This window comes from Nerophis ophidion, linkage group LG26, assembly GCF_033978795.1.
Source record: "Nerophis ophidion isolate RoL-2023_Sa linkage group LG26, RoL_Noph_v1.0, whole genome shotgun sequence".
Lineage (NCBI taxonomy): Eukaryota > Metazoa > Chordata > Actinopteri > Syngnathiformes > Syngnathidae > Nerophis > Nerophis ophidion.
This window is the reverse complement of record NC_084636.1, coordinates 38,483,015-38,508,281: the sequence shown is the minus strand read 5'-3', so window position 1 is coordinate 38,508,281 and position 25,267 is coordinate 38,483,015. Positions and strand designations below refer to the sequence as shown.

Sequence of the window (25,267 nt, the reverse complement as noted above, 5' to 3'; positions counted from 1 at the left end):
TTCAGCATGATTTATTTTACAGTAAATATTAGCGCACAACATTTTTTTACACCAAATTTCTGTGCAGCATTTTTTTTTTTTTAAACATTTAAAATTTCCATACCAATTTTTTTTAAACTTGAATTTTCTGCACCATTTTTTGTACACTAAATATTTAAATGATAAATTGTTTTTGACACTGAATATTTCTGCACATTATTTTTACGCACCAAATTTTTTTTACACTTAATTTTCTGGACTAATTTTTTTTTACACTAATTATTTCTGCACACCATTTTTGTACATTGAAAATTTCTGCAACAATTTTTTTAACACTGAATAATTCAGCACCAATTTTTTACACAACATTTTTCTGGATCAATTGTTTTTGACACTCAATATTTCTGCACATTATTTTTACGCACCAAATTTTTTTTACACTTAATTTTCTGGACAAATTTTTTTTTACACTAATTATTTCTGCACACCATTTTTGTACATTGAAAATTTCTGCAACAAATTTTTTTTATTACACTGAATAATTCCGCACCAATTTTTTTTACACTAAATTATTCAGCATGATTTATTTTACAGTAAATATTACCGCACAACATCTTTTTTACACCAAATTTCTCTGCACCATTTTTTTTTTTTAAACATTTAAAATTTCCATACCAATTTTTTTAAAACTGGAATTTTCTGCACCATTTTTTTGTACACTAAATATTTAAATGATAATTTTTTTGACACTGAATATTTCTGCACATTATTTTTACGCACCAAATTTTTTTTACACTTAATTTTCTGGACTAATTTTTTTTTACACTAATTATTTCTGCACACCATTTTTGTACATGAAAATTTCTGCAACAATTTTTTTAACACTGAATAATTCAGCACCAATTTTTTACACAACATTTTTCTGGATCAATTGTTTTTGACACTCAATATTTCTGCACATAATTTTTACACAGCAAATTTTTTTTACACTTAATTTTCTGGACTAATTTTTTTTTACACTAATTATTTCTGCACACCATTTTTGTACATTGAAAATTTCTGCACCAATTTTTTTTTTTTTACACTGAATAATTCTGCACCAATTTTTTTTACACTAAATTATTCAGCATGATTTATTTTACAGTAAATATTACCGCACAACATTTTTTTACACCAAATTTCTCTGCACCATTTTTTTTTTAAACATTTAAAATTTCCATACCAATTTTTTTTAAACTGGAATTTTCTGCACCATTTTTTTGTACACTAAATATTTAAATGATAATTTTTTTTTGACACTGAATATTTCTGCACATTATTTTTACGCACCAAATTTTTTTTACACTTAATTTTCTGGACTAATTTTTTTTACTTTAATTATTTCTGCACACCATTTTTGTACATTGAAAATTTCTGCAACATTTTTTTTTTTTTTACACTGAATAATTCCGCACCATTTTTTTTTTACACTAAATTATTCAGCATGATTTATTTTACAGTAAATATTACCGCACAACATTTTTTTACACCAAATTTCTCTGCACCAGTTTTTTTTTTTTTTTTAAACATTTAAAATTTCCATACCAATTTTTTTTAAACTCGTATTTTCTGCACCATTTTTTTGTACACTAAATATTTAAATGATAAATTGTTTTTGACACTGAATATTTCTGCACATTATTTTTACGCACCAAATTTTTTTTACACTTAATTTTATGTACACATTTTTTTTTACACTAATTATTTCTGCACACCATTTTTGTACATGAAAATTTCTGCAACAATTTTTTTAACACTGAATAATTCAGCACCAATTTTTTACACAACATTTTTCTGGATCAATTGTTTTTGACACTGAATATTTCTGCACATTATTTTTACGCACCAAATTTTTTTTACACTTAATTTTCTGGACTAATTTTTTTTTACACTAATTATTTCTGCACACCATTTTTGTACATTGAAAATTTCTGCAACAATTTTCTTTTTTTTTTTTACACTGAATAATTCCGCACCAATTTTTTTTACACTAAATTATTCAGCATGATTTATTTTACAGTAAATATTACCGCACAACATCTTTTTTACACCAAATTTCTCTGCACCAGTTTTTTTTTTTTTTAAACATTTAAAATTTCCATACCAATTTTTTTTAAACTTGAATTTTCTGCACCATTTTTTTGTACACTAAATATTTAAATGATAAATTGTTTTTGACACTGAATATTTCTGCACATTATTTTTACGCACCAAATATTTTTTATACTTAATTTTCTGGACAAATTTTTTTTACACTAATTATTTCTGCACACCATTTTTGTACATGAAAATTTCTGCAACAATTTTTTTTTTTACACTGAATAATTCCGCACCAATTTTTTTTACACTAAATTATTCAGCATGATTTATTTTACAGTAAATATTACCGCACAACATTTTTTTACACCAAATTTCTCTGCACCATTTTTTTTTTTTAAACATTTAAAATTTCCATACCCATTTTTTTTAAACTTGAATTTTCTGCACCATTTTTTTGTACACTAAATATTTAAATGATAAAAAATTTTTGACACTGAATATTTCTGCACATTATTTTTACGCACCAAATTTTTTTTACACTTAATTTTCTGGCCAAATTTTTTTTTACACTAATTATTTCTGCACACCATTTTTGTACATTGAAAATTTCTGCAACAATTTTTTTTTTTTACACTGAATAATTCCGCACCAATTTTTTTTACACTAAATTATTCAGCATGATTTATTTTACAGTAAATATTACCGCACAACATTTTTTTATACCCAATTTCTCTGCACCAGTTTTTTTTTTTAAACATTTAAAATTTCCATACCAATTTTTTTTAAACTGGAATTTTCTGCACCATTTTTTTGTACACTAAATATTTAAATGATAAAAAAATTTTGACACTGAATATTTCTGCACATTATTTTTACGCACCAAATTTTTTTTTACACTTAATTTTCTGGACTAATATTTTTTTACACTAATTATTTCTGCACACCATTTTTGTACATTGAAAATTTCTGCACCAATTTTTTTTACACAAAATTATTCAGCATGATTTATTTTACAGTAAATATTACCGCACAACATTTTTTTATACCCAATTTCTCTGCACCAGTTTTTTTTTTTAAACATTTAAAATTTCCATACCAATTTTTTTTAAACTGGAATTTTCTGCACCATTTTTTTGTACACTAAATATTTAAATGATAAAAAAATTTTGACACTGAATATTTCTGCACATTATTTTTACGCACCAAATTTTTTTTTACACTTAATTTTCTGGACTAATTTTTTTTTACACTAATTATTTCTGCACTCTCTGCGTACTGTACGTGGGCTAATTGGAAGGTCACATGAAGTTTGGAGCTCTGTAGCAACTGACTGTGCAGAAAGTCTTTGCACTATGCTGACCTCTCTGTCAGTTTACCTGGCCTACCACTTGCTGGCTGAGTTGCTGTTGTTCCCAAACTATTTACTTTTCTTATAATAAAGTTGACTTTGGAATATTGAGGAGCGAGGAAATTTCAGGATTTCTGGATTTGTTGCACAGGTGGCATGCTATGACAGTTCCATGCTGGAAATCACTGAAAGCGGCCCATTTTTTCACAAATGTTTGTAGAAACAGTCTCCATGCCTAAGTGCTTGATTTGATACACCGGGCCAAGTGATTAGGATGCCTGATTCTCATCATTTGAATGGCTGCTCAAATACTTTCCGCAATATAGTGTATATAATATTTTTTATTAACATATTATTTATTGGATTTATCTAATTGGATGTTTTTATACTGAAAATTTCTGCACAATTTTTCCTGCACTTTTATTTTTTTTTACACTTTCCGCACCAAATTTTTTTGCACTAAATTATTCTGCAGCATTTTTTTACACCGAATATTTCCGCACCAAATTTTTTCACGGTAAAATTCTGTCAACCAAATTTTTTTTTTTTTTTTTCCACATTTAAAACTTCTACACCAAATTTTTTTAGACTGATTTTTTTACACTGAATATTTCCTGTAGGGTTCATGGAAGACCACAATTAACATGACTAATACAAGACACAGGTGATGCCTTCACAGGAGTGCTGGCCATGGGAATTTTGCGTTCCATTCATGAAACTACTGTACTAAAAGTTAGTTTGAAGTTAAATTGCTGCAGTTTTTGGGATTTAAGTTTCTTTCAAGTTCCCAAAACCAGGGCTTTGTTGTGGAGGAGTGACAGGAGAACATGTTTGTGTGCAGAGGCCCTGAAGAATCCAGTGTTCATATTTAGGTGAGCCCCGGGCCCTTCTGTAGTGGAAAAGTTGGGGCCCCGGGTCAACAAAGTTAAAAACAGTACATTATTGTCTTCATGTCTATTAAGTTGTGGTGATCACAATAAATATTCCATTTGTGGTTGGGGGGAACTTCTGTTTGTTGAGGTGTTTGAAGTGGAGAGTAACACTGTTGAGGCACGTCATCAATTACATCTTCCTTTGTTTCTTTATTACCGAAGCGTCTTCTTGGACACTCAATTCATGTAACTATCATTTTTACCTTTTTTTATTTTTTTTTTACATGTGAGTTTAATGTGTGTTTAGAATTCAGTTTGTAAAAATAGTGTTTTAAAATTCAGTGTGTAAAAATGAAATGTAAAGAAAAAAAAAAGTCAATGTTCATTTTTTAAATAATTCCATTGAGTTTTGGAGGCAAAAATTAGATCTGCACTGAATTTATCTTACATTGAACTGCACCAACTTTTTTGCACTGAAAATTTCTGCACCAATTTTTTTAACACTGAATAATTCAGCACCAATTTTTTACACAACAATTTTCTGGATCAATTGTTTTTGACACTCAATATTTCTGCACATTATTTTTACGCACCAAATTTTTTTTACACTTAATTTCTCTGCACCAGTTTTTTTTTTTTTAAACATTTAAAATTTCCATACCAATTTTTTTTTTAAACTGGAATTTTCTGCACCATTTTTTTGCACACTAAATATTTAAATGATAAATTGTTTTTGACACTGAATATTTCTGCACATTATTTTTACGCAACAAATTTTTTTCACACTTAATTTTCTGGACTAATTTTTTTTTACACTAATTATTTCTGCACACCATTTTTGTACATTGAAAATTTCTGCAACAATTTTTTTTTTTACACTGAATAATTCCGCACCAATTTTTTTTACACTAAATTATTCAGCATGATTTATTTTACAGTAAATATTACCGCACATTTTTTTACACCTAATTTCTCTGCAGCATTTTTTTTTTTAAACATTTAAAATTTCCATACCCATTTTTTTTAAACTGGAATTTTCTGCACCATTTTTTTGTACACTAAATATTTAAATGATAAATTGTTTTTGACATTGAATATTTCTGCACATTATTTTTACGCACCAAATTTTTTTTACACTTAATTTTCTGGACTAATTTTTTTTACACTAATTATTTCTGCACACCATTTTTGTACATTGAAAATTTTCTGCAACAATATATTTTTTTTTTACACTGAATAATTCCGCACCAATTTTTTTTACACTAAATTATTCAGCATGATTTATTTTACAGTAAATATTACCGCACATTTTTTTATACCAAATTTCTCTGCACCATTTTTTTTTTGTTTTAAACATTTAAAATTTCTATACCAATTTTTTTTAAACTGGAATTTTCTGCACCATTTTTTTGTACACTAAATATTTAAATGATAAATTGTTTTTGACACTGAATATTTCTGCACATTATTTTTACGCACCAAATTTTTTTTTACACTTAATTTTCTGGACAAATTTGTTTTACCTTAATTATTTCTGCACACCATTTTTGTACATTGAAAATTTCTGCAACATTTTTTTTTTTTTACACTGAATAATTCCGCACCATTTTTTTTTACACTAAATTATTCAGCATAATTTATTTTACAGTAAATATTACCGCACAACATTTTTTACACCAAATTTCTCTGCACCATTTTTTTTTTTTTAAACATTTAAAATTTCCATACCAATTTTTTTTAAAGTGGAATTTTCTGCACCATTTTTTTGTACACTAAATATTTAAATGATAAATTGTTTTTGACACTGAATATTTCTGCACATTATTTTTACGCACCACATTTTTTTTACACTTAATTTTCTGGACTAATTTTTTTTTACACTAATTATTTCTGCACACCATTTTTGTACATTGAAAATTTCTGCAACAATTTTTTTTTTTACACTGAATAATTCCGCACCAATTTTTTTACACTAAATTATTCAGCATGATTTATTTTACAGTAAATATTACCGCACAACATTTTTTTACACCAAATTTCTCTGTGCCAGTTTTTTTTTTTTTTAAACATTTAAAATTTCCATACCAATTTTTTTTAAACTGGAATTTTCTGCACCATTTTTTTGTACACTAAATATTTAAATGATAAATTGTTTTTGACACTGAATATTTCTGCACATTATTTTTACGCACCAAATTTTTTTTATACTTAATTTTCTGGACTACTTTTTTTTACACTAATTATTTCTGCACACCATTTTTGTACATTGAAAATTTCTGCAACAATTTTTTTTTTTTTTACACTTAATAATTCCGCACCATTTTTTTTACACTAAATTATTCAGCATGATTTATTTTACAGTAAATATTACCGCATAACATTTTTTTTACACCAAATTTCTCTGCACCAGTTTTTTTTTTTTTAAACATTTAAAATTTCCATACCAATTTTTTTTTAAACTGGAATTTTCTGCACCATTTTTTTGTACACTAAATATTTAAATGATAAATTGTTTTTGACACTGAATATTTCTGCACATTATTTTTACGCACCAAATTTTTTTTTACACTTAATTTTCTGGACAAATTTGTTTTACCTTAATTATTTCTGCACACCATTTTTGTACATTGAAAATTTCTGCAACATTTTTTTTTTTTTACACTGAATAATTCCGCACCATTTTTTTTTACACTAAATTATTCAGCATAATTTATTTTACAGTAAATATTACCGCACAACATTTTTTACACCAAATTTCTCTGCACCATTTTTTTTTTTTTAAACATTTAAAATTTCCATACCAATTTTTTTTAAAGTGGAATTTTCTGCACCATTTTTTTGTACACTAAATATTTAAATGATAAATTGTTTTTGACACTGAATATTTCTGCACATTATTTTTACGCACCACATTTTTTTTACACTTAATTTTCTGGACTAATTTTTTTTTACACTAATTATTTCTGCACACCATTTTTGTACATTGAAAATTTCTGCAACAATTTTTTTTTTTACACTGAATAATTCCGCACCAATTTTTTTACACTAAATTATTCAGCATGATTTATTTTACAGTAAATATTACCGCACAACATTTTTTTACACCAAATTTCTCTGTGCCAGTTTTTTTTTTTTTTAAACATTTAAAATTTCCATACCAATTTTTTTTAAACTGGAATTTTCTGCACCATTTTTTTGTACACTAAATATTTAAATGATAAATTGTTTTTGACACTGAATATTTCTGCACATTATTTTTACGCACCAAATTTTTTTTATACTTAATTTTCTGGACTACTTTTTTTTACACTAATTATTTCTGCACACCATTTTTGTACATTGAAAATTTCTGCAACAATTTTTTTTTTTTTTACACTTAATAATTCCGCACCATTTTTTTTACACTAAATTATTCAGCATGATTTATTTTACAGTAAATATTACCGCATAACATTTTTTTTACACCAAATTTCTCTGCACCAGTTTTTTTTTTTTTAAACATTTAAAATTTCCATACCAATTTTTTTTTAAACTTGAATTTTCTGCACCATTTTTTTGTACACTAAATATTTAAATGATAATTTTTTTTGACACTGAATATTTCTGCACATAATTTTTACGCACCAAATTTTTTTTACACTTAATTTTCTGGACTAATTTTTTTTTACACTAATTATTTCTGCACACCATTTTTGTACATGAAAATTTCTGCAACAATTTTTTTAACACTGAATAATTCAGCACCAATTTTTTACACAACATTTTTCTGGATCAATTGTTTTTGACACTGAATATTTCTGCACATTATTTTTACGCACCAAATTTTTTTTACACTTAATTTTCTGGACTAATTTTTTTTACACTAATTATTTCTGCACACCATTTTTGTACATTGAAAATTTCTGCAACAATTTTCTTTTTTTTTTTACACTGAATAATTCCGCAACAATTTTTTTTTACACTAATTTATTCAGCATGATTTATTTTACAGTAAATATTACCGCACAACATTTTTTTTACACCAAATTTCTCTGCACCAGTTTTTTTTTTTAAACATTTAAAATTTCCATACCAATTTTTTTTAAACTGGAATTTTCTGCACCATTTTTTTGTACACTTAATATTTAAATGATAAATTGTTTTTGACACTGAATATTTCTGCATATTATTTTTACGCACCAATTTTTTTTTACACTTAATTTTCTGGACTAATTTTTTTTACACTAATTATTTCTGCACACCATTTTTGTACATTGAAAATTTCTGCAACATTTTTTTTTTTTTTTTACACAGAATAATTCCGCACCAATTTTTTTTACACTAAATTATTCAGCATGATTTATTTTACAGTAAATATTACCGCACATTTTTTTATACCAAATTTCTCTGCACCAGTTTTTTTTTTTTTTAAACATTTAAAATTTCCATACCAATTTTTTTTAAACTGGAATTTTCCGCACCATTTTTTTGTACACTAAATATTTAAATGATAATTTTTTTTGACACTGAATATTTCTGCACATTATTTTTACGCACCAAATTTTTTTTTACACTTAATTTTCTGGACTAATTTTTTTTACTTTAATTATTTCTGCACACCATTTTTGTACATTGAAAATTTCTGCAACATTTTTTTTTTTTTACACTGAATAATTCCGCACCATTTTTTTTTACACTAAATTATTCAGCATGATTTATTTTACAGTAAATATTACCGCACAACATTTTTTTACACCAAATTTCTCTGCACCAGTTTTTTTTTTTTTTAAACATTTAAAATTTCCATACGAATTTTTTTTAAACTCGTATTTTCTGCACCATTTTTTTGTACACTAAATATTTAAATGATAAATTGTTTTTGACACTGAATATTTCTGCACATTATTTTTACGCACCAAATTTTTTTTACACTTAATTTTCTGGACTAATTTTTTTTTACACTAATTATTTCTGCACACCATTTTTGTACATGAAAATTTCTGCAACAATTTTTTTAACTGAATAATTCAGCACCAATTTTTTACACGACATTTTTCTGGATCAATTGTTTTTGACACTGAATATTTCTGCACATTATTTTTACGCACCAAATTTTTTTTACACTTAATTTTCTGGACTAATTTTTTTTTACATTAATTATTTCTGCACACCATTTTTGTACATTGAACATTTCTGCACCAATTTTTTTTTTTTTACACTGAATAATTCTGCACCAATTTTTTTTACACTAAATTATTCAGCATGATTTATTTTACAGTAAATATTACCGCACAACATTTTTTTACACCAAATTTCTCTGCAGAATTTTTTTTTTTTTAAACATTTAAAATTTCCATACCAATTTTTTTTAAACTGGAATTTTCTGCACCATTTTTTTGTACACTAAATATTTAAATGATAAATTGTTTTTGACACTGAATATTTCTGCACATTATTTTTACGCACCAAATTTTTTTTACACTTAATTTTCTGGACTAATTTTTTTTACACTAATTATTTCTGCACACCATTTTTGTACATTGAAAATTTCTGCAACAATTTTTTTTTTTTTTTACACTGAATAATTCCGCACCAATTTTTTTTACACTAAATTATTCAGCATGATTTATTTTACAGTAAATAGTACCGCACAACATTTTTTTACACCAAATTTCTCTGTGCCAGTTTTTTTTTTTTTAAACATTTAAAATTTCCATACCAATTTTTTTTTAACTGGAATTTTCTGCACCATTTTTTTGTACACTAAATATTTAAATGATAAATTGTTTTTGACACTGAATATTTCTGCACATTATTTTTACGCACCAAATTTTTTTTACACTTAATTTTCTGGACTAATTTTTTTTACACTAATTATTTCTGCACACCATTTTTGTACATTGAAAATTTCTGCAACAATTTTTTTTTTTTACACTGAATAATTCCGCACCAATTTTTTTTACACTAAATTATTCAGCATGATTTATTTTACAGTAAATATTACCGCACAACATTTTAATTTCTCTGCACCAGTTTTTTTTTTTTAAACATTTAAAATTTCCATACCAATTTTTTTTAAACTGGAATTTTCTGCACCATTTTTTTGTACACTAAATATTTCCGTCACAAATTTTTTACATTGAAATTTTTCGCACCATTTTTTTTTTTTTTTTTTTTAAACACTGAATCATTCAGCACCATTTTTTTGTCTACTAAATTTTGCTGCACCAATTTTTTACACTCAAAAATTCAGCACCAATTCTTTTTACACAAAATGTTCTGTACCAATTGTTTTGGACACTGAATATTTCTGCACATTATTTTTTAACACTGAATATTTACACACCAAATTTTTTTTACACAAAATTTCTGCACCAATTGTTTTTTACACTTAATATTTCTGCACAACATTTTTAAACAATTGAAATTTTCTGCAACAATTAGTTTTAAATCCGCACCAAGTTATTTTAAACAAAATTATTCAGCACGATTTTTTTACACAAAATATTTCTGCCCAACATTTTATACACCAAATTTCTCTGAACCAATTTTTTTTTTTTTTACATTTAAAATTTCCGTACTATTTTTTTTTACACTGGAATTTTGTACACCAAGTTTTTTTACACTAAATATTTACGTTCCAAATTTTTTACATTAAAATTTTCCGCACAATCTTTTTTTTTTTTTACACCAAACCTAATTTATTCAGCACTGATTTTTTTACACTGAATATTTTCACTGAAATTATTTTTTTACATTTAAAATTTCCGCACCAAAATTTTTTACACCGATTTGTTCTGCATTGTTTTTTTTTCACACTGAAAATTTCCCCAACATTTTTTTTTACACTGAATATTTCCGCAGAAATGTATTTTACACTGCCCCAAATTTTTTTATACCCTGATTTATTCAGCACCGATTTTTTTTAACACTGAATTTTTTCTGTACCATTTTTTTACACTTTAGTTTTCTGCATCGATTTTTTTCTGCACAAATTTTCTCAAACTAAATATTTTTTTTTTACACTGGTTTTCTGCATAAATTTTTTTTTTACACTGAATATTTCCGCACCATATTTTTTTTTAACACTGATTGTTTCCTGCACCAATTTTTTTTTTCACATTAAAAGTTTTTGCACCAATTTTTTTTTACACTGAATATTTCCGTACCAAATTTTTTTACACTGATTTTTTCCTGCACTGATTATTTTACACTGAATGTTTCCGCACCACCTTTTTTTTAACACTGATTGTTTCTTGCACCAAATTTTTTTACACTGAACATTTCCGCACCAATTTTTTTTTTTTAAACTGAATATTTCTTCATCAAAATTTTTTACACTGATTTTTTTCAGCAGCGATTTTTTCGAACACTGAATTTTTCCTGCACCACTAATTTTCTGCATCGATGTTTTTTTACACGGAATAACTTTGCACCAAATTTTTTTACACCAATTTTTTTTTTTTTTTACACTGAATATTTCCGTACCATATTTTTTTTTAACACTGAATATTTCCGTACCAAATTTTTTTACACTGATTTTTTTTTGCACTGATTATTTTACACTGAATATTTCCGCACCATATTTTTTTTAACACTGATTGTTTCCTGCAAGATTTTTTTTTTTACATTAAAAGTTTTTGCACCAATTTTTTTTTACACTGAACATTTCCGCACCAATTTTTTTTTTTTTACACTGAATATTTCTTCAGCAAAATTTTATACACTGATTTTTTTCAGCAGCGATTTTTTCGAACACAATTTTTCCTGCACCACTAATTTTCTGCATCGATGTTTTTCTACACGGAATAACTTTGCACCAAATTTTTTTACACCAATTTTTTTTCTTTTTTTACACTGAATATTTCCGTACCATATTTTTTTTTAACGCTGATTGTTTCCTGCACCAATTCTTTTTTTCACATTAAAAGTTTTTGCACCAATTTTTTTTTTACACTGAATATTTCCGTACCAAATTTTTCTACACTGATTTTTTTCTGCAATGATTATTTTACACTGAATGTTTCCGCACCACCTTTTTTTAACACTGATTGTTTCTTGCACCAAATTTTTTTACACTGAACATTTCTTCATCAAAATTTTAAACACAGATTTTTTTTCAGCAGCCATTTTTTCGAACACTGAATTTTTCCTGCACCACTAATTTTCTGCATCAATGTTTTTCTACACGGAATAACTTTGCACCAAATTTTTTTACACCTTTTTTTTTTTTTTTTTTTTTACACTGAATATTTCCGCACCATCTTTTTTTCTTAACACTGATTGTTTCCTGCACCAATTTATTTTTACATTAAAAGTTTTTGCACCAATTATTTTTTACACTGAATATTTCCGTACCAAATTTTTCTACCCTGATTTTTTTCTGCACTGATTATTTTACACTGAATGTTTCCGCACCACCTTTTTTTTTAACACTGATTGTTTCTTGCACCAAATTTTTTTACACTGAACATTTCCGCACCAATTTTTTTTTTAAAACTGAATATTTCTTCATCAAAATTTTTTACACTGATTTTTTTCAGCAGCGATTTTTTCCAACACTGAATTTTTCCTGCACCACTAATTTTCTGCATCGATGTTTTTCTACACGGAATAACTTTGCACCAAATTTTTTTACACCAATTTTTTTTTTTTTTTACACTGAATATTTCCGTACCATATTTTTTTTTAACACTGATTGTTTCCTGTACCGATTTTTTTTTTTTACATTAAAAGTTTTTGCAGCAATTTTTTTTTTACACTGAATATTTCCGTACCCAATTTTTTTACACTGATTTTTTTTTGCACTGATTATTTTACACTGAATATTTCCGCACCATATTTGTTTTTAACACTGATTGTTTCCTGCAAGAATTTTTTTTTACATTAAAAGTTTTTGCACCAATTTTTTTTTTACACTGAACATTTCCGCACCAATTTTTTTTTTACACTGAATATTTCTTCATCAAAATTTTATACACTGATTTTTTTCAGCAACGATTTTTTCAAACACTGAATTTTTCCTGCACCACTAATTTTCTGCATCAATGTTTTTCTACACGGAATAACTTTGCACCAAATTTTTTTACACCAATTTTTTTTTTTTTTTTTACACTGAATATTTCCGCACCACCTTTTTATTTACACTGATTGTTTTCTGCATCAATTTTTTTACACTGAATTTTTCCGCACCAAATTTTTTTACACACATTTTTTTCTGCACCTTTTTTTTTTCAACATGAATTTTTCCCGCACCGCTTTTTTTTTTTTACATCTATATTTTTTTACACTGAATAATTCCGCATCAAATTTTTTTCCACTGATTTTTTTTAATTTTTTTTTTACACTACTTAAAACAGGGGTGCCCACACTTTTTCTGCAGGCGAGCTACTTTTCAATTGACCAACTCGAGGGGATCTACCTCATTTATATATATCATTTATATTTATTTATTTATGAAAGAGACATTTTTGTAAACAAGTTAAATGTGTTTAATGATAATACAAGCATGAGTAACACATATAGATGTCTTTCTTTCATGAAGACAAGAATATAAGTTGGTGTATTACCTGATTCTGATGACTTGCATTGATTGGAATCAGACAGTAATGATGATAACGCCCACATTTTCAAATGGAGGAGAAAAAAAGTTGTCCTTTCTGTACAATACCACATGAAAGTGGTTGGTTTTTGGCATCTAATTCATCCAGCTTCCATACACTTTACAAGAAAAACATTGGCGGCAAATTCCGTAGCTTGCTTGATTGACATTCACGGCACCCGAGGGTCTTGTGAGATGACGCTGGCTGCTGCCAGTTCATTATTAGGAAAAAATGACAGAGAGGAAGGCGAGAAACACTTTTTATTTCAACAGACTTCCGTCAAAACTCTAAAGGCCGACTGCACATTTCCTATCTTCACAATAAAAGCTCTGCTTCATGCTGCCTGCGCTAACAAAATAAGAGTCTCGGAAAGCTGACTTGTGCACGCCAGCTTTCTGAGACTCTGTATTTAGTTAGCGCAGGCAGCATGAAGCAGGGCTTTTATTGTGAAGGTAGGAAATGTGCAGTCGGCCTTTAGAGTTTTGACGGAAGGTCTGTTGAAATAAAAAGTGTTTCTGGCCTTCCTCTCGGTCATATTTTCATAATAATGATCTTGCAGCAGCCAGCGTCATCTCACAAGACCCTCCGGTACCGTGAATGTCATTTAAGTGACGTCTTGGTGAAGATTGATGATCACTCATTTTTAGCTCTCTTTTTTTTAAAAGCCTGGCTGGAGATCAACTGACACACCCCCCGCGGTCGACTGGTAGCTCGCCATCGACGTAATGGGCACCCCTGACTTAAACATATTAACAAACTGAATTTTTAAACGCAATTTTTGCCTACAACTTGTTATTCAATGAAATGAAAAAATAATTTATAAAAAAAAAACTTTTGTGGTAAAGACATAAATGAACCTGGATAATATTCACGTGACGCGCGGGAACGTCGGCGCTACCTTTTTTTTTTTTACGCAAAGGTCAAACTCACTGGTGTGGGCCATTCCTGAAGGCGAGGGGATACTCACAATCATGGCGTGAAGGGGCAGCTGGCCGTGAACTTTGAACTGGTTGGTGGCCGTCACACCCTTGCTGGTGTAGAGGAGCATGTCTGAGAACTAAGGGAGCACAGCAGCAAGGTCACATCTCATGAAGACGTCTCACCTTGCAAACCTGGACTTACCAGGAAGAACATCCTCTGCTGCAGACCCTTCTTGGTCAGCTTGTACAGACATCCCTCACGTATGAACTCCTAGACAAGCAAACACACACCATTAGGACCAAGGAGGCCAGGTGTCACACCATTAGGACCAAGGAGGCCAGGTGTCACACCGTTAGGACCAAGGAGGCCAGGTGTCACACCGTTAGGACCAAGGAGGCCAGGTGTCACACCGTTAGGACCAAGGAGGCCAGGTGTCACACCGTTAGGACCAAGGAGGCCAGGTGTCACACCGTTAGGACCAAGGAGGCCAGGTGTCACACCATTAGGACCAAGGAGGCCAGGTGTCACACCATTAGGACCAAGGAGGCCAGGTGTCACACCGTTAGGACCAAGGAGGCCAGGTGTCACACCGTTAGGACCAAGGAGGCCAGGTGTCACACCATTAGGACCAAGGAGGCCAGGTGTCACACCGTTAGGACCAAGGAGGCCAGGTGTCACACCGTTAGGACCAAGGAGGCCAGGTGTCACACCATTAGGACCAAGGAGGCCAGGTGTCACACCGTTAGGACCAAGGAGGCCAGGTGTCACACCGTTAGGACCAAGGAGGCCAGGTGTCACACCATTAGGACCAAGGAGGCCAGGTGTCACACCGTTAGGACCAAGGAGGCCAGGTGTCACACCGTTAGGACCAAGGAGGCCAGGTGTCACACCGTTAGGACCAAGGAGGCCAGGTGTCACACCATTAGGACCAAGGAGGCCAGGTGTCACACCATTAGGACCAAGGAGGCCAGGTGTCACACCATTAGGACCAAGGAGGCCAGGTGTCACACCGTTAGGACCAAGGAGGCCAGGTGTCACACCGTTAGGACCAAGGAGGCCAGGTGTCACACCATTAGGACCAAGGAGGCCAGGTGTCACACCGTTAGGACCAAGGAGGCCAGGTGTCACACCGTTAGGACCAAGGAGGCCAGGTGTCACACCATTAGGACCAAGGAGGCCAGGTGTCACACCGTTAGGACCAAGGAGGCCAGGTGTCACACCGTTAGGACCAAGGAGGCCAGGTGTCACACCATTAGGACCAAGGAGGCCAGGTGTCACACCGTTAGGACCAAGGAGGCCAGGTGTCACACCGTTAGGACCAAGGAGGCCAGGTGTCACACCGTTAGGACCAAGGAGGCCAGGTGTCACACCATTAGGACCAAGGAGGCCAGGTGTCACACCGTTAGGACCAAGGAGGCCAGGTGTCACACCGTTAGGACCAAGGAGGCCAGGTGTCACACCGTTAGGACCAAGGAGGCCAGGTGTCACACCGTTAGGACCAAGGAGGCCAGGTGTCACACCGTTAGGACCAAGGAGGCCAGGTGTCACACCGTTAGGACCAAGGAGGCCAGGTGTCACACCATTAGGACCAAGGAGGCCAGGTGTCACACCATTAGGAGCAAGGAGGCCAGGTGTCACACCGTTAGGACCAAGGAGGCCAGGTGTCACACCATTAGGACCAAGGAGGCCAGGTGTCACACCGTTAGGACCAAGGAGGCCAGGTGTCACACCGTTAGGACCAAGGAGGCCAGGTGTCACACCATTAGGAGCAAGGAGGCCAGGTGTCACACCGTTAGGTCCAAGGAGGCCAGGTGTCACACCGTTAGGTCCAAGGAGGCCAGGTGTCACACCGTTAGGACCAAGGAGGCCAGGTGTCACACCGTTAGGACCAAGGAGGCCAGGTGTCACACCGTTAGGACCAAGGAGGCCAGGTGTCACACCGTTAGGACCAAGGAGGCCAGGTGTCACACCATTAGGACCAAGGAGGCCAGGTGTCACACCGTTAGGACCAAGGAGGCCAGGTGTCACACCGTTAGGACCAAGGAGGCCAGGTGTCACACCGTTAGGACCAAGGAGGCCAGGTGTCACACCGTTAGGACCAAGGAGGCCAGGTGTCACACCGTTAGGACCAAGGAGGCCAGGTGTCACACCGTTAGGACCAAGGAGGCCAGGTGTCACACCGTTAGGAGCAAGGAGGCCAGGTGTCACACCGTTAGGAGCAAGGAGGCCAGGTGTCACACCGTTAGGACCAAGGAGGCCAGGTGTCACACCATTAGGACCAAGGAGGCCAGGTGTCACACCATTAGGACCAAGGAGGCCAGGTGTCACACCGTTAGGACCAAGGAGGCCAGGTGTCACACCGTTAGGACCAAGGAGGCCAGGTGTCACACCATTAGGACCAAGGAGGCCAGGTGTCACACCGTTAGGACCAAGGAGGCCAGGTGTCACACCGTTAGGACCAAGGAGGCCAGGTGTCACACCATTAGGACCAAGGAGGCCAGGTGTCACACCGTTAGGACCAAGGAGGCCAGGTGTCACACCGTTAGGACCAAGGAGGCCAGGTGTCACACCATTAGGACCAAGGAGGCCAGGTGTCACACCGTTAGGACCAAGGAGGCCAGGTGTCACACCGTTAGGACCAAGGAGGCCAGGTGTCACACCGTTAGGACCAAGGAGGCCAGGTGTCACACCATTAGGACCAAGGAGGCCAGGTGTCACACCGTTAGGACCAAGGAGGCCAGGTGTCACACCGTTAGGACCAAGGAGGCCAGGTGTCACACCGTTAGGACCAAGGAGGCCAGGTGTCACACCGTTAGGACCAAGGAGGCCAGGTGTCACACCGTTAGGACCAAGGAGGCCAGGTGTCACACCGTTAGGACCAAGGAGGCCAGGTGTCACACCGTTAGGACCAAGGAGGCCAGGTGTCACACCGTTAGGACCAAGGAGGCCAGGTGTCACACCGTTAGGACCAAGGAGGCCAGGTGTCACACCATTAGGACCAAGGAGGCCAGGTGTCACACCGTTAGGACCAAGGAGGCCAGGTGTCACACCGTTAGGACCAAGGAGGCCAGGTGTCACACCATTAGGACCAAGGAGGCCAGGTGTCACACCGTTAGGACCAAGGAGGCCAGGTGTCACACCGTTAGGACCAAGGAGGCCAGGTGTCACACCGTTAGGACCAAGGGGGCCAGGTGTCACACCGTTAGGACCAAGGAGGCCAGGTGTCACACCGTTAGGACCAAGGAGGCCAGGTGTCACACCATTAGGAGCAAGGAGGCCAGGTGTCACACCGTTAGGTCCAAGGAGGCCAGGTGTCACACCGTTAGGACCAAGGAGGCCAGGTGTCACACCGTTAGGAGCAAGGAGGCCAGGTGTCACACCGTTAGGAGCAAGGAGGCCAGGTGTCACACCGTTAGGAGCAAGGAGGCCAGGTGTCACACCGTTAGGACCAAGGAGGCCAGGTGTCACACCGTTAGGACCAAGGAGGCCAGGTGTCACACCGTTAGGACCAAGGAGGCCAGGTGTCACACCGTTAGGACCAAGGAGGCCAGGTGTCACACCGTTAGGACCAAGGAGGCCAGGTGTCACACCGTTAGGACCAAGGAGGCCAGGTGTCACACCGTTAGGACCAAGGAGGCCAGGTGTCACACCGTTAGGACCAAGGAGGCCAGGTGTCACACCGTTAGGACCAAGGAGGCCAGGTGTCACACCGTTAGGACCAAGGAGGCCAGGTGTCACACCGTTAGGACCAAGGAGGCCAGGTGTCACACCGTTAGGAGCAAGGAGGCCAGGTGTCACACCGTTAGGACCAAGGAGGCCAGGTGTCACACCGTTAGGACCAAGGAGGCCAGGTGTCACACCGTTAGGACCAAGGAGGCCAGGTGTCACACCGTTAGGACCAAGGAGGCCAGGTGTCACACCGTTAGGAGCAAGGAGGCCAGGTGTCACACCGTTAGGACCAAGGAGGCCAGGTGTCACACCGTTAGGACCAAGGAGGCCAGGTGTCACACCGTTAGGACCAAGGAGGCCAGGTGTCACACCGTTAGGACCAAGGAGGCCAGGTGTCACACCGTTAGGACCAAGGAGGCCAGGTGTCACACCGTTAGGACTAAGGAGGCCAGGTGTCACACCGTTAGGACCAAGGAGGCCAGGTGTCACACCGTTAGGACCAAGGAGGCCAGGTGTCACACCGTTAGGACCAAGGAGGCCAGGTGTCACACCGTTAGGAACAAGGAGGCCAGGTGTCACACCATTAGGACCAAGGAGGCCAGGTGTCACACCATTAGGACCAAGGAGGCCAGGTGTCACACCGTTAGGACTAAGGAGGCCAGGTGTCACACCGTTAGGACCAAGGAGGCCAGGTGTCACACCGTTAGGACCAAGGAGGCCAGGTGTCACACCGTTAGGACCAAGGAGGCCAGGTGTCACACCGTTAGGACCAAGGAGGCCAGGTGTCACACCGTTAGGACCAAGGAGGCCAGGTGTCACACCGTTAGGACCAAGGAGGCCAGGTGTCACACCGTTAGGACCAAGGAGGCCAGGTGTCACACCGTTAGGACCAAGGAGGCCAGGTGTCACACCGTTAGGACCAAGGAGGCCAGGTGTCACACCGTTAGGAACAAGGAGGCCAGGTGTCACACCGTTAGGACCAAGGAGGCCAGGTGTCACACCGTTAGGACCAAGGAGGCCAGGTGTCACACCATCATACTCACTCTGCCGGGTGTGGTCAGGTTCTCCACCCCGATCAGGTCTCGCTGCAGTTCCGTCAGCTTCTGGAAGTTCTCCAGCCGGATGAGGCTGCTCTGGAGCTGCGTGGTCATGTCGGCCACCTCCTTCAGGGCCTCTGCACACAAACATGTCCTCCTGTCACTCCTCCACAACAAAGCCCTGGTTTTGGGAACTTGGAAGAATCTTAAATCCCAAAAAACAGAAGCATTTTAACTTCAAACTAACTTTTAGTACAGGAGTTTTTTTGAACAGATGGCAAAATTCCCACGGCCAGCCCTCCTGTGAAGGCATCACCAGTATGTTGGAATAGTCATGGTCTTCCACGACCCCGAGTGGTCACACAGAGGTACTGCAGCTCAGAACATTTTCAATGGTACTGTGCCTTCAAGTTCGAGTTACCTGCTAGCAATTAGAGCAGCAGCTGCCAGCTACCATTGGCACGACAGTTAACCAGCGATCAACGCACCAGTCGTCAGCTAGCAGTTAGCACATCAGTTAGCTAGCGAATAGCATGTCAGTTGCCAGCTAGTAATTTGTGTGTCTGGTGAAAGCTGACAATTAGTGCCCTAGTTGGCTAATGATTGCCACGCACTTTGTTAGCTAGTGATTAAAGCACCAGTTTCCAGCTAGTGATTAGTGCCCTAGTTGGCTAATGATTGCCACGCACTTTGTTAGCTAGGGATTAGAGCACCAGTTTCCAGCAAGCGATTAGTGCCCTAGTTGGCTAATGATTAACACGACCTTTTTCAGCTAGCGATTAGAGCACCAGTTCCCAGATAGCGATTAGTGCCCTAGTTGGCTAATGATTGCCACGCACTTTGTTAGCTAGTGATTAAAGCACCAGTTTCCAGGTAGCGATTAGCGCCCTAGTTAGGCTAATGATTACCACACACTTTGTCGGGTAGCGATTAGAGCATCAGTTTTTAGCTCGCGATTAGCACCCTAGTTGGCTAATGATTGCCACGCACTTTGTTAGCTAGGGATTAAAGCACCAGTTTCCAGGTAGCGATTAGCACCCTAGTTGGCTAATGATTGCCACGCACTTTGTCAGCTAGTGAATAAAGCACCAGTTTCCAGGTAGCGATTAGCACCCTAGTTGGCTAATGATTGCCACGCACTTTGTCAGCTAGGGATTAGAGCACCAGTTTTCAGGTAGCGATTAGCGCCCTATTTAGGCAAATGATTAACAAAACCTTTTTCAGGTAGCGATTAGAGCACCAGTTCCCAGATAGCGATTAGTGCCCTAGTTGGCTAATGATTGCCACGCACTTTGTCAGCTAGTGATTAAAGCACCAGTTTCCAGGTAGCGATTAGCACCCTAGTTGGCTAATGATTGCCACGCACTTTGTCAGCTAGTGAATAAAGCACCAGTTTCCAGGTAGCGATTAGCACCCTAGTTGGCTAATGATTGCCACGCACTTTGTCAGCTAGGGATTAGAGCACCAGTTTTCAGGTAGCGATTAGCGCCCTATTTAGGCAAATGATTAACAAAACCTTTTTCAGGTAGCGATTAGAGCACCAGTTCCCAGATAGCGATTAGTGCCCTAGTTGGCTAATGATTGCCACGCACTTTGTTAGCTAGGGATTAGAGCACCACTTTCCAGGTAGCGATTAGCACCCTAGTTAGGCTAATGATTACCACACACTTTGTCGGGCAGCGATTAGAACATCAGTTTTTAGCTCGCGATTAGCACCCTAGTTGGCTAATGATTGCCACATACTTTGTTAGCTAAGGATTAGAGCACCAGTTTCCAGCAAGCGATTAGCACCCTAGTTGGCTAATGATTAACACAACTTTTTTCAGCTAGTGATTAAAGCACCAGTTTCCAGGTAGCAATTAGCTACCTAGTTGGCTAATGAGTAACACGCCCTTTGTCAGGTAGCGATTAGAGCACCAGTTTCCAGCAAGCGATTAGTGCCCTAGTTGGCTAATGATTAACACGACCTTTTTCAGGTAGCGATTAGAGCACCAGTTCCCAGATAGCGATTAGTGCCCTAGTTGGCTAATGATTGCCACGCACTTTGTCAGCTAGTGATTAAAGCACCAGTTTCCAGGTAGCGATTAGCGCCCTAGTTAGGCTAATGATTACCACACACTTTGTCGGGTAGCGATTAGAGCATCAGTTTATAGCTCGCGATTAGCACCCTAGTTGGCTAATGATTGCCACGCACTTTGTTAGCTAGGGATTAGAGCACCACTTTCCAGGTAGCGATTAGCACCCTAGTTAGGCTAATGATTACCACACACTTTGTCGAGTAGCGATTAGAACATCAGTTTTTAGCTCGCGATTAGCACCCTAGTTGGCTAATGATTGCCACACACTTTGTTAGCTAAGGATTAGAGCACCAGTTTCCAGCAAGCGATTAGTGCCCTAGTTGGCTAATGATTAACACAACTTTTTTCAGCTAGTGATTAAAGCACCAGTTTCCAGGTAGCAATTAGCTACCTAGTTGGCTAATGAGTAACACGCCCTTTGTCAGGTAGCGATTAGAGCACCAGTTTCCAGCAAGCGATTAGCGCCCTAGTTGGCTAATGATTGCCACGCACTTTGTTAGCTAGGGATTAGAGCACCAGTTTCCAGCAAGCGATTAGTGCCCTAGTTGGCTAATGATTAACACGACCTTTTTCAGGTAGCGATTAGAGCACCAGTTCCCAGATAGCGATTAGTGCCCTAGTTGGCTAATGATTGCCACGCACTTTGTCAGCTAGTGATTAAAGCACCAGTTTCCAGGTAGCGATTAGCGCCCTAGTTAGGCTAATGATTACCACACACTTTGTCGGGTAGCGATTAGCACCCTAGTTGGCTAATGATTGCCACGCACTTTGTTAGCTAGTGATTAGAGCACCAGTTTCCAGGTAGCGATTAGCACCCTAGTTGACTAATGATTGCCACGCACTTTGTCAGCTAGTTAATAAAGCACCAGTTTCCAGGTAGCGATTAGCGCCCTAGTTAGGCTAATGATTAACACACACTTTGTCGAGTAGCGATTAAAACATCAGTTTTTAGCTCGCGATTAGTACCCTAGTTGGCTAATGATTGCCACGCACTTTTTTAGCTAGGGATTAGAGCACCAGTTTCCAGCAAGCGATTAGTGCCCTAGTTGGCTAATGATTAACACAACCTTTTTCAGGTAGCGATTAGAGCACCAGTTCCCAGATAGCGATTAGTGCCCTAGTTGGCTAATGATTGCCACGCACTTTGTTAGCTAGTGATTAAAGCACCAGTTTCCAGGTAGCGATTAGTGCCCTAGTTGGCTAATGATTGCCACGCACTTTGTCAGCTAGTGATTAAAGCACCAGTTTCCAGGTAGTGATTAGCGCCCTAGTTAGGCTAATGATTGCCACGCACTTTGTTAGCTAGGGATTAAAGCACCAGTTTCCAGGTAGTGATTAGCGCCCTAGTTAGGCTAATGATTACCACACACTTTGTCAGCTAGTGATTAAAGCACCAGTTTCCAGGTAGTGATTAGCGCCCTAGTTAGGCTAATGATTACCACACACTTTGTCGGGTAGCGATTAGAGCATCAGTTTTTAGCTCGCGATTAGCACCCTAGTTGGCTAATGATTGCCACGCACTTTGTTAACTAGGGATTAGAGCACCAGTTTCCAGGTAGCGATTAGCACCCTAGTTAGGCTAATGATTGCCACACACTTTGTCGGGTAGCGATTAGAGCATCAGTTTTTAGCTCGCGATTAGCACCCTAGTTGGCTAATGATTGCCACGCACTTTGTTAGCTAGGGATTAAAGCACCAGTTTCCAGGTAGCGATTAGCACCCTAGTTAGGCTAATGATTACCACACACTTTGTCGGGTAGCGATTAGAAAATCAATTTTTAGCTCGCGATTAGCACCCTAGTTGGCTAATGATTGCCACGTACTTTGTTAGCTAGGGATTAAAGCACCAGTTTCCAGGTAGCGATTAGCACCCTAGTTAGGCTAATGATTACCACACACTTTGTCGGGTAGCGATTAGAAAATCAATTTTTAGCTCGCGATTAGCACCCTAGTTGGCTAATGATTAACACGACCTTTTTCAGGTAGCGATTAGAGCACCAGTTCCCAGGTAGCGATTAGTGCCCTAGTTGACTAAAGATTACCACATCCTTTGTCAGTTAGCGATTAGAGCACCAGTCTCCAGCTAGCAATTAGCTACCTAGTTGGCTAATGAGTAACACGCCCTTTGTCAGGTAGCGATTAGAGCACCCGTTTCCAGCTAGTGATTAGCGTCCGAGTTGGCTAATGATTGCCACGCACTTTGTTAGCTAGGGATTAGAGCACCAGTTTCCAGGTAGCGATTAGCGCCCTAGTTAGGCTAATGATTACCACACACTTTGTCGGGTAGCGATTAGAAAATCAATTTTTAGCTCGAGATTAGCACCCTAGTTGGCTAATGATTGCCACGCACTTTGTTAGCTAGGGATTAGAGCACCAGTTTCCAGGTAGCGATTAGCGCCCTAGTTGGCTAATGATTAACACGACCTTTTTCAGGTAGCGATTAGAGCACCAGTTCCCAGATAGCGATTAGTGCCCTAGTTGGCTAATGATTGCCACGCACTTTGTCAGCTAGTGATTAAAGCACCAGTTTCCAGGTAGCGATTAGCGCGCTAGTTAGGCTAATGATTACCACACACTTTGTCGGGTAGCGATTAGAGCATCAGTTTATAGCTCGCGATTAGCACCCTAGTTGGCTAATGATTGCCACGCACTTTGTTAGCTAGTGATTAGAGCACTAGTTTCCAGGTAGCGATTAGCACCCTAGTTAGGCTAATGATTACCACACACTTTGTCAGGCAGCGATTAGAACATCAGTTTTTAGCTCGCGATTAGCACCCTAGTTGGCTAATGATTGCCACGCACTTTGTTAGCTAGGGATTAAAGCACCAGTTTCCAGGTAGCGATTAGCACCCTAGTTAGGCTAATGATTACCACACACTTTGTCGGGTAGCGATTAGAAAATCAATTTTTAGCTCGCGATTAGCACCCTAGTTGGCTAATGATTGCCACGTACTTTGTTAGCTAGGGATTAAAGCACCAGTTTCCAGGTAGCGATTAGCACCCTAGTTGGCTAATGATTGCCACGCACTTTTTTAGCTAGGGATTAAAGCACACGTTTCCAGGTAGCGATTAGCGCCCTACTTAGGCTAATGATTACCACACACTTTGTCGGGTAGCGATTAGAGCATCAGTTTTTAGCTCGCGATTAGCATCCTAGTTGGCTAATGATAGCCACATACTTTGTTAGCTAGGGATTAGAGCACCAGTTTCCAGCAAGCGATTAGTGCCCTAGTTGGCTAATGATTAACACGACCTTTTTCAGGTAGCGATTAGAGCACCAGTTCCCAGATAGCGATTAGCGCCCTAGTTGGCTAATGATTGCCACGCACTTTGTTAGCTAGGGATTAGAGCACCAGTTTCCAGGTAGCGATTAGCGCCCTAGTTAGGCTAATGATTAACACACACTTTGTCGAGTAGCGATTAAAACATCAGTTTTTAGCTCCCGATTAGCACCCTAGTTGGCTAATGATTGCCACGCACTTTGTTAGCTAGGGATTAAAGCACCAGTTTCCAGGTAGCGATTAGCACCCTAGTTAGGCTAATGATTACCACACACTTTGTCGGGTAGCGATTAGAAAATCAATTTTAAGCTCGCGATTAGCACCCTAGTTGGCTAATGATTGCCACGCACTTTGTCAGCTAGTGATTAAAGCACCAGTTTCCAGGTAGCGATTAGCACCCTAGTTGGCTAATGATTGCCACG

At 37.1% G+C, this 25,267-nt stretch overlaps 1 protein-coding gene across 3 annotated transcripts in view; it reads right to left on the bottom strand.

Annotated features, from left to right (window-relative positions):
* The window catches only part of LOC133543923 (FERM, ARHGEF and pleckstrin domain-containing protein 2-like), a 183,772-nt gene that overhangs the window by 28,223 nt on the left and 130,282 nt on the right, over positions 1 to 25,267 (bottom strand). For all 3 annotated transcript variants that reach the window (XM_061888838.1, XM_061888840.1, XM_061888839.1), the window contains exons 19-21: positions 19,493 to 19,623; positions 14,982 to 15,050; positions 14,827 to 14,916 (exon numbers count right to left, since the gene is read on the bottom strand). In XM_061888838.1, coding sequence (XP_061744822.1) covers positions 14,827 to 14,916; positions 14,982 to 15,050; positions 19,493 to 19,623 — 290 coding nt within the window. The remainder of the gene's footprint in view (positions 1 to 14,826; positions 14,917 to 14,981; positions 15,051 to 19,492; positions 19,624 to 25,267) is intronic.